The following is a 13,797-nucleotide window of genomic DNA, read 5'->3' as shown; positions in this document are numbered from 1 at the left end:
TTTTTTTTTTTTTTCAATGTTTACTTGTACTTTACTAATTATGCAAAGACATTCAACTGTGTGGATCATCACAAACTATGGATAACATTGCAAATAATGGGAAATACAGAACATTTAATTGTGTTCATGTGGAACCTGAACATAGTAAAAGAGACAGAATAAGAAGATACTGCATGGTTTAAGATCAGGAAAGGTGTGTGTCAAGTTTATATTCTTTCACCGTACTAATTGAATCTGTATGCTAAACAAATAAGCTAAGAAACTGGATTATATGAAGAAGAATGTGGCATAAGGATTGGAGGAAAACTCATTAACCACAATGTTGTTTGAACAGAACATGAGCACAGTTAGGCGTTCTGGAATACTCATTCTTTGAAATTGTCTATAGTTTGTATGATCCACACAATCAAATGCCTTTGCGTAGTCAATAAAGCACATCTGCTTCCAGCTGAGATCCATCTGATGTCAGCAATGAAATCCCTTGTTCCACGTCCTCATCTGAATCTGACTTGAACATCTGGCAGTTCTCTGTCCATGTACAGTTGCAGCCATTTTGTATTACCTTTAGCAAAATTTTATTTGCATGGGATATTAATGATATTCTGATGGTTTCACATTCTGTTGGTTCACCTTTCTTAGGAATGGGCACAAATATGGATCTCTTCCAATCAGTTGGCCAGATACCTGTCTTCCAACTTTCTTGGCATAGATGAGTGAGTGCCTCCACTGCCTCATCAGTTTGTTGAAATATTTCAATTTGTATTCCAACGGTTCTGGGGGCCCTGTTCTTTGCCAATGCCTTCAATGCACCTTGGACTTTTTCCTTCAGCATCATTGTTGTTGTTATGTACCATGGAGGTGGTTCCAATTTGTAGCAACCCTGTACAGGGTTTCCGAGGCTGTAAATCTCAGAATCATTGGGTACCTTTTGAAATGGTTGAACAGTGACCATTTATTTTTGTTACAGTGACTCTGTGTATTCCTTCCCTCTTCTTTTGATGCTTTCTGCATCATTCAATATTTTTCCATAGAATCCTTCAATATTGAAAGCTAAAACTTGAAGTTTTCTTCGGTTCCCTCAGCTTGAGGATTCACATTAGGGTGGCTATTTGGGAGCATTTATCTCGTGTCCCTATACCACTTAAGACCCAAAGCGTACCATTTGCTCTAAAACAAAACTCAGGAGGCAGTGAGGGGCGGGAAGTAAAGGGGGCATGGACCTGGGGAACCCAGAGCGTAAGTGAGGGGACCGCAACTTATACCGTGAAACAAAATGTGAAAAAAAATGATTGAATTTGCTTTTAAACTTCCACCCAAACCACAATATAAATAAATAAATAAGACAAATACTCACTGTATAATAATTCAATGAATGAATAAATAAATTAGTAACAGCTATTGAGAGAAAAATGAATATGCCTGGTCAACAATCAGATCTCGTTGGCTGCAGCAGAGAGCTTTTCTGGGGAATCAAATTTAAAAAGCAGAACTCAGTCAAACTGAAGTAGGCCTTGAGTCAGGGAAGGGATTGCAGAGTTGTACTTGGTTGGTGTCTCTGCCCTCCATCCCTCTAGTGTAGTTGGTGAACTATTCACATTGGAATCTTCTATTGTGAGACAAGCAGTACTAAAGGACTGAGGGACTGTTACAGGCAATCATTGGTGGCAATGAGACTCTCCCAAGGAGGGGTATCATTTACTGCACTGGACATTGGCCCTACTTGCAGGGGAACTTGTTGCTGGTACTTCATGGGGTAGACTCCAGCAGTGCAGGCAGGAGGTGACCACATTTGGTTCTTTGGATCAACCCCTTATCCTCCCTGGGTTGAGGCAGGGCAGAAGCCATGTGTCCCAGTTGATGCCCAAGGTCCAGTCCCATTCTCATGTCATCTACCTTGTCAGGTGCCTGTGACCCTCCCTCATGGTGGTCTCACTCCACCCTCTCAGGAACAATCTTCCTAACTCTTCTTGGCATGCTTTCTCAGACTTTCACACTTACTCTGAAATATGAGTCCACCTAGGAAGTTATCTCTGGGTGTGAGTGGTTCTGTGCTGCTCCCCTCCCCCTCAACACCTGGCCAGCACTTGGGTCATCTGAGATTTCCTTCCCCTCCTGCACCCTTGCCCAATCTCTCCAGACACAGGCGGTCTGGAGCTGGAATTCCAATCTGCCTTAGCCCTGAACTGTTCATGTTGACTTTGGAGTTTCTCATTGATCTGAATTTTTCATCCTGTCATGTGTTACCTTTTAGTTTTTCAAAGTATCGTAGTATTATGTTTGGAAATATGCACCGTTTAATATCCCCCCCTTTGACTACTTGGTTTTTCTTCCCTAAAGCCCCCTTGCTTTTCAGATATGACTTTGTCTCACCTGAAATGAATGTGGATTTCCTGTAGACTAGAGAGGCTATTCCTCAGCTTTGATTTTCTAACTGAAGTCAAGTATCTATCAATATATAAAGATTTCCTTAAGGAGCTCAGCTGTGAGGATTGTCTTTGGAATAATCCAGAGTAGGGACGATAAGGATAGGATGTAAGATACAAGAAGGAAAAGCAAAGGTAAAGGCAGGTGAGTAGAATGAAAGAGGATGGAATGGGAAAATGTGAGATGTCTGCTCTGCCCTTTGGGATTTAAACCTGTGGGTGGTGATGAGCGACTGACTCAATTAGAAACAAAACAAAAATCACGTTGATTGGATTTGGAGGGAACTCAAGAACATTAGGGCCGATTCCTTCTTCCCTGTGAATATGGCCTGAGGAAATGGAAGTCTCTCAAATAAGCTTTCAAGGCCACCATGGTCTGGGAAGGGTTGGAGAGCTGAATTGAAATGTGATGTCTCACAAAGAGAGAGGAAGTGCAGAGAGGAACTGAGACACAGAAGCGGTTTGGGTTTGTACTGAAGAGGTTGCAGGGTTCTAGAACTTCACAACCAGAGTGGCCATGCAACATCTGTGAACATCAGCAGCAGGTTCCTAAACCATGCCCAAGGGATCAAGTGGTGTGAGTCACCCTTCAGTGGATACCCCTACACCCAGACATCATTTGGGGAAGGGCGGGGGTAAAAGACAAAAACTTGTCAAGGGGGAAAAAAGTGAAATTTGAGAAATTATGTGTCAGAGAGTAATTAAAATGAAAGAGAGTGTGGAGATATATTTGCTAGGCAAAATTCGTGTTTTCTGCTTTCTTTTGCACATCTGAATCATAGGTTGTAACTTTTTGACGCTGCTGCAATAATAAAAAAAAATGGAATCCTTGTGTAGCGCTGTGAATTAATGCGCTGGACTGCAAGGTTGCTTTGAACTGTAAAGTCGGCAGTTCAAGCTTACCAGATGCTCCTCAGAAACCATAAACAGGGTCACTATGGGTCAGAAATGACTCGATGGCACTTAACAACAACTCAATAAAAAAATGTGTCTTTATATTCCTGAAGGAGCTTTGCTACCCTTTCATTATTCTCTCTGTCCAAAGGGTACTCTCATTCATCTGAGAATTTTGAATGGATCAAATGTTTTGGGGAAAGAATGAATAGTAAAAGCTATTCACATTTTTACAGCATTGCACCGTTTAAAAATATCTTTATATATTGTGTAAGTTAGGTGAGGCAATTATTAATTTGGTTTTACAGATTCAGCACTAGAAGTTTTATTAGGTGACGTGATTTGGCGTCAAGAGGCAGCTCAGTGTTAATCCTTCAAGTCTTCCATCTCCAAATTAATTCATTGTCTATCTCCTTGAAATTCTTCCTTGGACTTTACTGATTAGGTTCAAACAGATTCCTGAAGTTTATCTTTCTCATGTCAGGCAGAAAACGTGGTTATTGGGACTGAGTCCCCAAGTCGCCTTCATCCCTGGCTTCTTGCGTCTTACCTAACAGCACAGAGAGGGTCTGAGTCTGGTGGCCGTGCTCCAGGTGGCAGCTGTAGGTTTCTTTGTCGTGAGGAGGAACTGTGACCACCATCCAGATCTGGTATGTGCCATTTCCACTGGGAAGAACCTCTCCTCCTGATGCAGACGCCTGTACTTCGCCAGCCCGAGTCCAGTGCAGACTGATTCCTCGGGGGTAGAAGGAATGGGCCAGACATTTGAGTCTCACACTTTTTCCTGGGGCCTCATGACTGCTGACTGATGTAGACGGATGCTCTATGGGGGACAGAACATGAATATTGAGGCCTTGAAGTAGATGTCTCCCTGCTTGTGTCTCTTCCCACCCTGACTCCCTGGTTGTCAGTGATTACTCTAAGCTTTGCATTTATCTCCTCCAAGAAACCTCTATGAAGAGCAGGAAAGGTTGAGGGCTTCCCTGAACCTTCCCTGTTGGATCATGGAATGACCATGACTGTTCTCTTGCCAGCCCTTCCCACCCCCATGTAGTGACTTCTGATGGCAACAAGTTGTAAATGCCTCCAGAGACTTTTCTATTTACTTCAAACCTCCCACAGTGCCTTCTTCCCTCCAGTCTCAGTCTAGCCCTTAGTTCTACCTGTGTTTCAAACTCTTCCGACTGTACCCACAGCTCTCTTTCTTAATACTTCCCAATTCAGAGGGTCAATTTATAGCAATCAATCTTGCTCACATTTGCTCATTTTCATCCTTCCAGGACAGATATTTTGTACACATGTCTTTTCTTCAAAACCAAGCCAAGGGGGTGTAACAGTAGAGGCAAATGACTATGGGCTGGGATGTTGTACTGATTGAACAGTGTACCCCTTCACCCCCTGTACACACAAATCATGGTCACCCAGCACCTCAGAATATGGAAACTGGGTCAGAGATTGGAGTGGTGTGTCTACAAGTCAGACATCACACGGATTCACTGCCAGAAGCCAGGAAGATGCCAGCAACGTTATTCCTAGAGTCAGCACAGTGATTGTGGCCCTGATGGTGCTTTGATTTTGGACTTCTAGACTCCAGAACTGTGAGAGAAGCAATTTCTGGTGTTTTAAGCCATGTGGTGATCTGTTACTAGGAAACAGATAAAAATTTGAAATATGAAATTCGAGTCCCATCTCTGAGCCTTAGCCAGTGTTAACCTATCCTCTATTACTCTCATCTGTAAATTGGGTGTTAGGAAGCCATACTGTTGAATCAGTGCCTTTTCTGGCCAATACTGCCTGAAAGCTAATGAATGTTCTTTCTGGGACCCACATCTTTTCCTTCCAGGGAGTGAACGAATCCAAGGATGTAAAAGCTGAAGGATCTAAGGGACTTTCAAGAATGATGCGAAGCAGTGTGAAATGTTCCCAAACTGAGGACCCCTTGATCTTCTCAGCTCAGTACTGGGGAATGCGGGATTGGAAACAATAGGTACCTTCTCGGTCCAGGTGAGTCTTGCTGTGTTCCAGGTATCTCTGCAGCATCCCTGGGCACTCCTCCTCCAGGTAGGCCTTTGCTCGCTTCACATAGACTTTGTCTGCCTCCCACTTCCGCTTGGTGCTCTGGGCTGCTGGGTCCAAGGGGACCCAAGCTGGGATTTCTTTGTTGAACTCTATGAAGTCTTGTCCATCATAGGCATACTTCCAGAAGGCTCCACTGCTTTTGTTACTCCAGAACTCACAACCAAACATTCCCTGAAAGGTATGAGACCCTAAATTCTCCCCCCACCCCAACCCCACAGGAAGTCAGTTAGTATTGGCACCAACTCCATCTTACTCTTATTCCTACAGAGTTTGCAACCCAGTAGGAGGAAAGGATTTTGAAATCTACAAATAAACAATCTGTTTATTGTGACATAGAGACTGTTGTTGCTGTTAGGTGCCATCGAGTCGGTACCGACTCATAGTTTAGAGGCTGTTAGCCAACATATAATTGAAAGGGAGAGGGAAATGATTTGGTTTGGTGTTTTAGGCTAGTCTGAGATGAGCTACACCCTTCCCAGCTGGGAGACTTAAGAGAGCAATCAACTGTAGATAGGTTTCTAGTCCTTCTTTTTTGATTCATTTGAATACACTATGGGTTCTTAGAAACACAACACAACCATACCGAAGTGCATTTCCAAGTTAATTGGAAAGCATTTTTGACTTTCGGTAGGTAATTGGAATCTTTCATTTTCTTTCCATTCTAACTGAGCATAGTGGGATTACTTCTCCCTTCTGTGCCAGCATCTGCTATCTTTATCCCAAATTCCTATCCCATTAGGGAAGTGGAACACAATCTCTTCATATTGATTACAAAGTAGGTGTTATACTGATGAGAGGTGTTGGCGTGGGCTCTGAACTCCGTTGATCTGGGCTCAAATCCCAGGTCTCCCTGCCACCATGTTGCTTCCTCACCTCTAAAATGGGAATGACAATACTATTTATTCTAGAAGATTATTATGAGCAGTAAATGTGTTAACACATGAGCCAGACATATACTTAATCGTTCAATCAATGTTAGCTCCTATTATTGCCCAGCCCTCGGCTTCATCTTTTTATTGTCTTTGCTTAAAATTACTCACGTCACGTTTCTATTCCAGTCAATCAAAATCTCCCCTGTTTTCTTTACCCCCTTCTACTTCTGACACACAGCCCAAACCACTTGCCTTACCGGAAGTCCACATTCTTCTGATTTCTGTGTAACTCTTGCCTCCTTTTGGAAGCATTATCTCATTTGGATTCAGAGTCCATGTAATGTCTTAGGCAATTTTGTACTTAGGCACCTACCTTTTGACACACGCTGTATAATCATCGAACATCAACAGTTCACTAGGCTTAAGGCTGACTAACTTGGGAGGTGGGCAATGGGGACAGGCACTGTGATTCCGGAGAAAGAAAGGGAGGCACAAGAGCTAGTCTCTATGCTTGCCTCTGTCACCATCTCCTTACACACAAATACAGATTATCTCCCTGTATCTTACTGTACAGACAGGAGGAATTTTATGATTCCATATAATTCTACCCGTTTGTGGTCTTGATACAATGTTTACTGAGCCCTTAGTATAGCCCGTGTTTTTTTCTAGGTGCCTTTCATCTGTTCATTTAACACATTTCTGTTGAGCAAGTATTACTGGCTGTGCACTGACCTGGTTGGTGCAGGTCAGGCAAATCAGGCAGACTCTTCTAATCCTCAGGAAATTTACATTGATAAATTATATTAAATTTATGTATCATGACAATTATGGGAGGCAGTCCTCAATGCTCCAATTTTTGCAAATGCAGCCCAGTCATTTGCTCACTGACAAATAGCTAGTGACCAGCGGAGCCATGGTGTGACCACAGGTCTGACAAACTTCAAGGCTGCCACTTTGTACCCAACATCCCTAGACACCGATGAGTCTTATTCCTTCTAAGGGGCCAGGTGGGGGAACTGAGAGATCAGAATGTGTCTGGAGAAGATCTTATTCTAACATCACTTCCTGTGTGAGTAAAGGCAGATTAAACAGGTGTGTTGTGGGGTGGACGGATTCAGAAATGTCTGTGTATTTCTTCTTGTGCCTTCTGTTTCTCCTTTGGGATAAAGACTATTTCCATCCCATTGACTCCTTTCCGCTCTTAATTATGAGGCTGCCTCTTAGCTAAGACCTTCTATTCCAGCAATCCTTATCCACTGACCTTCTCTGTCCTTGTAATAGTCCATGATGTCATTCAGGGTCACCATGAATATTTCCTCTCTGGCCTTCTGAAGTTGGCTCTCCTTTTCCCAGTCCTCCATGTCTTCCATCTGACTCCAGGGTTTCAGAGGCTCAGCCTTCTTGCCTTCACTATTGTAGTGGAAGAAGGCCTGATCATTGAGGTAAGCAGTGGCCTGAAACCTGGGAAAACCTTTGTTGGGCTTGGACAGCCCAGTGTAGAGAAAAGTCAGAGAGTATGGTCCTGCAAAAGAGGAGAGGATTCTGAGGGATGGAATTCACCCTCTCAGGGGTGGTGGTGGTGGTGGTGGTGATTCACTGTGGGCCAGCAGAGGGCCAGGAAGGAAGATTTCCCCCCAGTTCTGTCTTCCCTGGTCAGTTTCACACCACTGTATACTCTCCTGAGTACAAGGACTGGACACTTATTTCAGAGACCATTCTGTGTGTGTTGTACAACATTGCCTCTTCTTTGCACAGAAGAAGTCTCCCTACAGGTATATTGGGATCATGTGACTGACAAAGGGGAATGTGAATAAAAGCGATGCTTTTTCTTCTGGTGTGAGGCCCTTACATGTTGGTTGGCTATTTCTATCTCTCTCCCCTGTAGGTGGATGTCATATCATGAAATGGAAGAGTCCCAAGATGCAGACAGCCTCGGTCCCTGAGGCATCCCATGAAGGCAGAGAAGAGTTTCCTGATTTGCAATGGGATTTTCTAGACTTGGTTGTCCAGCAGTATAGCGAGACCTGGGGACTCCTGAGCCCATGGACAGGGACATAACCACAGAGGACTAGAGCAGAAAGTGAAGCGTCCAGCTGATATGAAGTGAGGAGAGATGCACAAGAATGCCCATACTTGCAGACAGTACCCATACAATCTAGCTTCAATGTGTGGATGATCAGAACTCAACTAGAGGAAGAAAGAAGAGGAAAAAAAGTGTAATCCACTACAACTTGATGAACTTGACCTATACTTATGGATGTAGTAGCTAAAAAGAGGGAACAAATCTTTACAGCAAGGATTATTCCCATCCCCTTGGTACACAGGGTTGACAGGGATGGGCACTTAGACACTGGCTACCCAAAATGGGGGGCTACAAAGGCAAGAAGTGACTGGCTTACAAGCTTTCAAGAGGGAGCTTAGTTTCAAAGGGCGTGGGGAAAGATAGAATCTCCACTGAGTGTTTTCCAACTTGTCTAGAAGGGGCTGGTGAAAGGAAATAGGGATAAGACTCTGGTGGTTCAGGAGTGAATAATTGCTATCAGGACTAAACTTACTGTGAGGGTTGCAAATGTAAAGGTAGATATTTTATAACAAAAGGAGGGGAGTGGTTGATCTTGCAGTCTATGAGCGGAGGACCCTGGGACCATCAAGGGAGAAGAGCGAAGTGCGGACCCTATCCAGAGAAGCAGCGATGCCAGAGATGGAGGCAGAGATGATGACTTGGAGAGATGGAGTTGCTAGGGACTCTAGACTCAAGGAGGGAGAAGGGCTGTGTGCTGGAGGCCTGAGGCGGGCAGACATGCAGTGTATGCCCTTTGGTTGTTTGAATGGTTATATATTCCTGAGTGCTTTGGTGTATATCTGGAAAAATAAAACACCCAGAGGGATTGGAAGCACATGCTGTTGAATGATGATGCATAAAGGGAATTGTAGTCATTACAATGAAACGAAATATCATAGGATGAATGTAAAGCTGATGTCCTCCCATGTAAACTATCACTCAATTCACAATATAAACTTAAAAAAAAAAAGGAAGAAACCTTTGTTGGGTTAAGCCTTATTATTAGCATAATAATAATCCAACTTGACAAATGCAGATAGCTATAAAGAGTAGAAAGTTACATTTTAAAGGAAATTCTCTACAAGGGGTCAGGATGGGTCTCAGAATTCCTAGGACCATACTTTGTATTTTGGTTTGAGGCTGGGGGTGGGTGGACAGAGGGGAAGCATTTCCTTGAATCCATAATTAACTCATAATATGATTCAAACGATGTTGGTTAATAATGCTGGTGGTTGTATGGAAGATTCTTAGTTCAAGTACTGAAATGATTCTTGCTAATCCATTTTTAAAGGTGCTCTGGTAGCGTAGTGGTTACGAATCAGGCTGCAAACCTCATGGTCAGCAGTTCGAAACTACCAGCTATTCCACAGGAAAAAGATGAGGCTTTCTGCTCCCATAATGATTTACAGCCTCGGAAATCCTGTACAGGGTCACTATGAGTTGGAATCGACTCCACGGCACATAACAACAACAACCACAACCACCAGTTTTTAAATGAAGTTGTTATAAAACTAACATAAAATGAATATTATGATCATTTGTAAATCTAACAAATTTTAAACTTGAACAGAGCTTAGAAATCAGCTTTATACTTTTTATTCTGAAAAGTCTGTCATAAATGGCCTCATCCTCTGTCCTAGAATTGACTCTAGGTGTTCCCAAGCTCCAGCCATCTTTTCTTCTAGGCACTCACCTTGTAGGGCCACTGTAGTATCTGACTGGGGGAAAGGAATGGATTTCCTTCTAGCACCATTTCTCCAGTTAACCTGCCTTCACACTTGCCACTTGAGGTCTCTCTGTATTTGCCTCAGAATCTGACAGGTACATGCAGCCATTAGAAAGATGGAGGCAAGAAGAGTAGAAGAAATTTTACGTGTGTGATTCCTGCTCTGTCCTGGCTTGTGATCTGGATCTTGGGTGGGGTTTTTTTCATTTGTAAACTATGGGCCTTAAATTACAGAGTATTTAAGATCTTTAATCCAGATGCTGCCTGAACGCTCCTAGAAGTGTGTTAACTGTATTAATAACAGCGTTGGACACTCATTACTACATTACTGATGGGACTCCAAGCTACATCAGGAGTCCTTCTCCCAACCATTCATCCAGTCTTTACTTTCTCTCCCATTCTTATCAAGTATCTATCCCTTGTTTTCCCCACTCACGGGTCTGGGTCTCCTGGGGGACTGCAGAACCCAGAAGGAGCAGCAGAAATAGCAGAAGAGTCGTCGGTGTCCCCATCATGCCTGGTTGCAAGGTGCTGACCTTTCCTGGATCTTGGAGCTCAGAGAAAGCTACTAGGAGATAAAGCCAGGTGCAGTTTTGGGAATGGTTGTGCTGAAAGCCAAGAGCAGGAGGAGGTGAATCCATAAGCCAATAAAAATGTCAGGATGGGCTCCTCCCCTGACACTAAGAAAGGACAAATAAGCCAGGCTGGGAAGAGGCTGTGGTCAGTGAGTCAACAGGCAGAATCTGAAAATTGAGAGCTCAAACAGTTGATCCCAGGTCTGGGGGGTTTTGTGTATCTTCCAGGTAAAAGATGACCAGTTGGCTGGAGGTGTATGTAGTATCAGAAGTCAGGTGATGTGTGTCACCCACACAACTTTTGACAGGCTGTATCTGACATTCCCAACTCTGGGCTGGCAAAGATAATGCTTTGTAGGAGGATTTGGGTGTTGCCAGACCATTTTTTGGAGTCCTGGTGCGGCTCTGTGGGATAAATCACTGGATTGCAAGGTTGGTTTGAACCACAAAGTCGGTGGTTCAAACTCACTAGCTTCTTCTTGGAAACCCTGTACAGGGTCACTAGGAGTCAGGACCGACTTGACGGCACTTAAAAACAGCAAGAGCAGACCATATTTTACTCCTTCCTCTTACATGTTCTGAGTCTGGGTCTGGGAAGAACCCAGCTAGGATTCCTTCCTCACTATCCCATGCCTGTCTGTAGGACAGTCACACCTGTCTGTCCCTCTCTTTGTACATATACTTGGAGAAAGCCCACCTTGCTGTTATGGAAGTGGAAATGGCAAAATTCTCCTCCGCCATGGGATAAGTGTTAGTAGCAGGAACATCAGACACGTCTTTCAGGTGATATTGGAAGTGTCCTAACTGCCAACTTCTAGGCCCATGGAGCCGCAGTACCATGGGCACATCCAGGGTCCACTGGGGCGTTGTCACAGGTCCACACAGTAGCATGCAGTGTATTCACAGTAGGATTTCAAATGGATTCATTCCAATTCCACGCCCTGCTGAAAATTGCTTTTCCAACCCAGATTAACAGAATCAGAATCCGCACATCTGGGTGGAAAGGCAAATTCTCAGTAGGGAGTCAAACTAGAAAGGACTCATTCTAAGCCCTGGGTTACAGGACTAGTTAAGTGGTGTGATTTTTGACTGGTTCTGTCTGCCCAATTCTGGACCTCGTTGGGTAGACTCCAGCAGTGCTGGCAGGAGGTGACCACATTTGGTTCTTTGGACCAACCCCTTTATCCTCCCTGGATTGAGGCAGGGCAGAAGCCATGTGTCCCAGTTGATGCCCAAGGCCCAGTCCCATTCTCAGGTCATCTCCCTTGTCAGGTGCCTGTGACCCTCCCTCATGGTGGTCTCACTCCACCCTCTCAGGAACAATCTTCCTAACTCTCCTTGGCATGCTTTCCTCAGACGTTCACGCTTGCTCTGAAATATGGGTCCACCCAGGAAGTTACCTCTGGGTGGGAGTGGTTCTGTGCTGCTCCCCTCCCCCTCAACACCTGGCCAGCACTTGGGTCATCTGAGATTTCCTTCCCCTCCTGCACCCCTGCCCAATCTCTCCAGACACAGGTGGTCTGGAGCTGGAATTCCAATCTGCCTTAGCCCTGAACTGTTCATGTTGACTTTGGGGTTTCTCATTGATCTGAAGTTTTCATCCTCTGTTTGTTCAAAGTATCCTAAATTGTTTTGAAATATCACTGACTGTGTTTTTTCCTTTTGAGTTATTTGGTTTTTTCCTCCTCACGAAATTAGATAAATCTATCAAAGACAGAATTTCCACATAAGAAATACAATAATGAAGTAAGAGAGGAGCCTAGGACTTTTCCAAGTGAATTTCTCTTATGTGTTATTGTTGTTGTTAGGTGCTATCAATTTAGTTCTGACTCATGATGCCCTATGAACAAATCCTGAGGCATTTTCACAATATTCTTTTGTTTGAGCCCATTGTTAAAGCCATTGTGTCAATCCATGTCACTGAAGGTCTTCCTCTTTTCGCTGACCCTCTATTTTACCAAGCAGGGACTGGTCCCCTGTCAATATGTCCAAAGTTTTGAAATGTAGTCATGCCATCCTTGATTCTAAGAAGCATTTTAGTTGTAGTTTTTACAACATAGATTTAGTCGTTTTTCTGCAAGTCCTTGGCATATTTAATAATCTCCCCCAACATCATAATTCAAGGGCATCAATTCTTCTATGGTCTTATTATCCAGTATAAGCTATAAGACCTCCCAGACTGGGTCATTTTCTTTCTCCTATTTTTGATTTCCTTTTCTTTATGCTCTGGTTTCTGGGAGATTTCCTCAATTACATTTTCCAATCTTACTGAGTTTTAAAATTTTTGTATTCATATCCTTAATTTCTAAGAATGTTCTCTGAATATTCATTTTTTAAATTGGGGTTCAAATATACCCACAAAAAAACATTTACCAATGCAACTTCCACTTTTACAGTTAAATGGCATTGATTATATTTTTCACTGTGTGCCACCATTATGATTAGCATTTTACAAAACATTGCACCACCATTAACATAAACCCGTATCCCTCAAACAAAAATTCCACCTTTCTCCCCTACCCCTGAACCTGGTAAACATTCATAATCTTTGGTTTCTGTATATTTATTTCATAAACTGAGGCTATACCATGTTTGTCCTTTAGAGATTAATTTATTTCCCCAGCATGATGCTTTCAAGATTCATCCAAGTTATGGCATGCTTGAGGACTTCATGTCTCCTTGTGACTGACTGGGTCCCACCATGTGTGTATAGCACAATTAGTTTATCCATTCATCTATTGATGGGAATTTTACTTATTTCTACCTCTTGGTTAGTGTGAAAACTGTTGTAATGAACAGTGATGTGCAGATTTATGCCGTGTTCCTGCCTTCACTTCTTTCAGGCACAGACCTAGGACTGGACTTGCTGGGCCATATGGTAGTTCTATGGTCAACTGTTTGAGGCACAACCAAACTGGTGTCCACAGCAGCTGTACCACTTTACATTACCACCTACAATGGATGAGGGTTCAAGTCTGTCCACAAACTTGCCAACACCTATTGTTGAGTTTGTTTTCAATGTTTTATTGTGCATTGTATGATAGTTTGCATGAGAGAGCTTTAGTTTTACATTCATTCCATCGTATAGCATCTCATTGCCATGGTTCCAATCCCCTCCATGCATCATCAATCAGCCAAAGGATATATCCTAGAAATCCGCCCCCTA

General features: G+C 43.3%; 1 protein-coding gene across 1 annotated transcript in view; it reads right to left on the bottom strand.

The window, feature by feature from the left end:
- The window catches only part of LOC102834650 (zinc-alpha-2-glycoprotein-like), a 12,929-nt gene extending 2,361 nt beyond the window's left edge, over positions 1–10,568 (bottom strand). The window contains exons 1-4 of the mRNA XM_006859809.1: positions 10,493–10,568; positions 7,530–7,790; positions 5,309–5,584; positions 3,868–4,140 (exon numbers count right to left, since the gene is read on the bottom strand). Of these exons, the coding sequence (XP_006859871.1) occupies positions 3,868–4,140; positions 5,309–5,584; positions 7,530–7,790; positions 10,493–10,568 (886 nt within the window). The remainder of the gene's footprint in view (positions 1–3,867; positions 4,141–5,308; positions 5,585–7,529; positions 7,791–10,492) is intronic.
- Positions 10,569–13,797: the final 3,229 nt, after the last annotated feature.

This window comes from Chrysochloris asiatica, unplaced genomic scaffold (assembly GCF_000296735.1).
Source record: "Chrysochloris asiatica unplaced genomic scaffold, ChrAsi1.0 scaffold00034, whole genome shotgun sequence".
Lineage (NCBI taxonomy): Eukaryota > Metazoa > Chordata > Mammalia > Afrosoricida > Chrysochloridae > Chrysochloris > Chrysochloris asiatica.
This window is presented reverse-complemented; position numbering and strand designations above follow the sequence as displayed.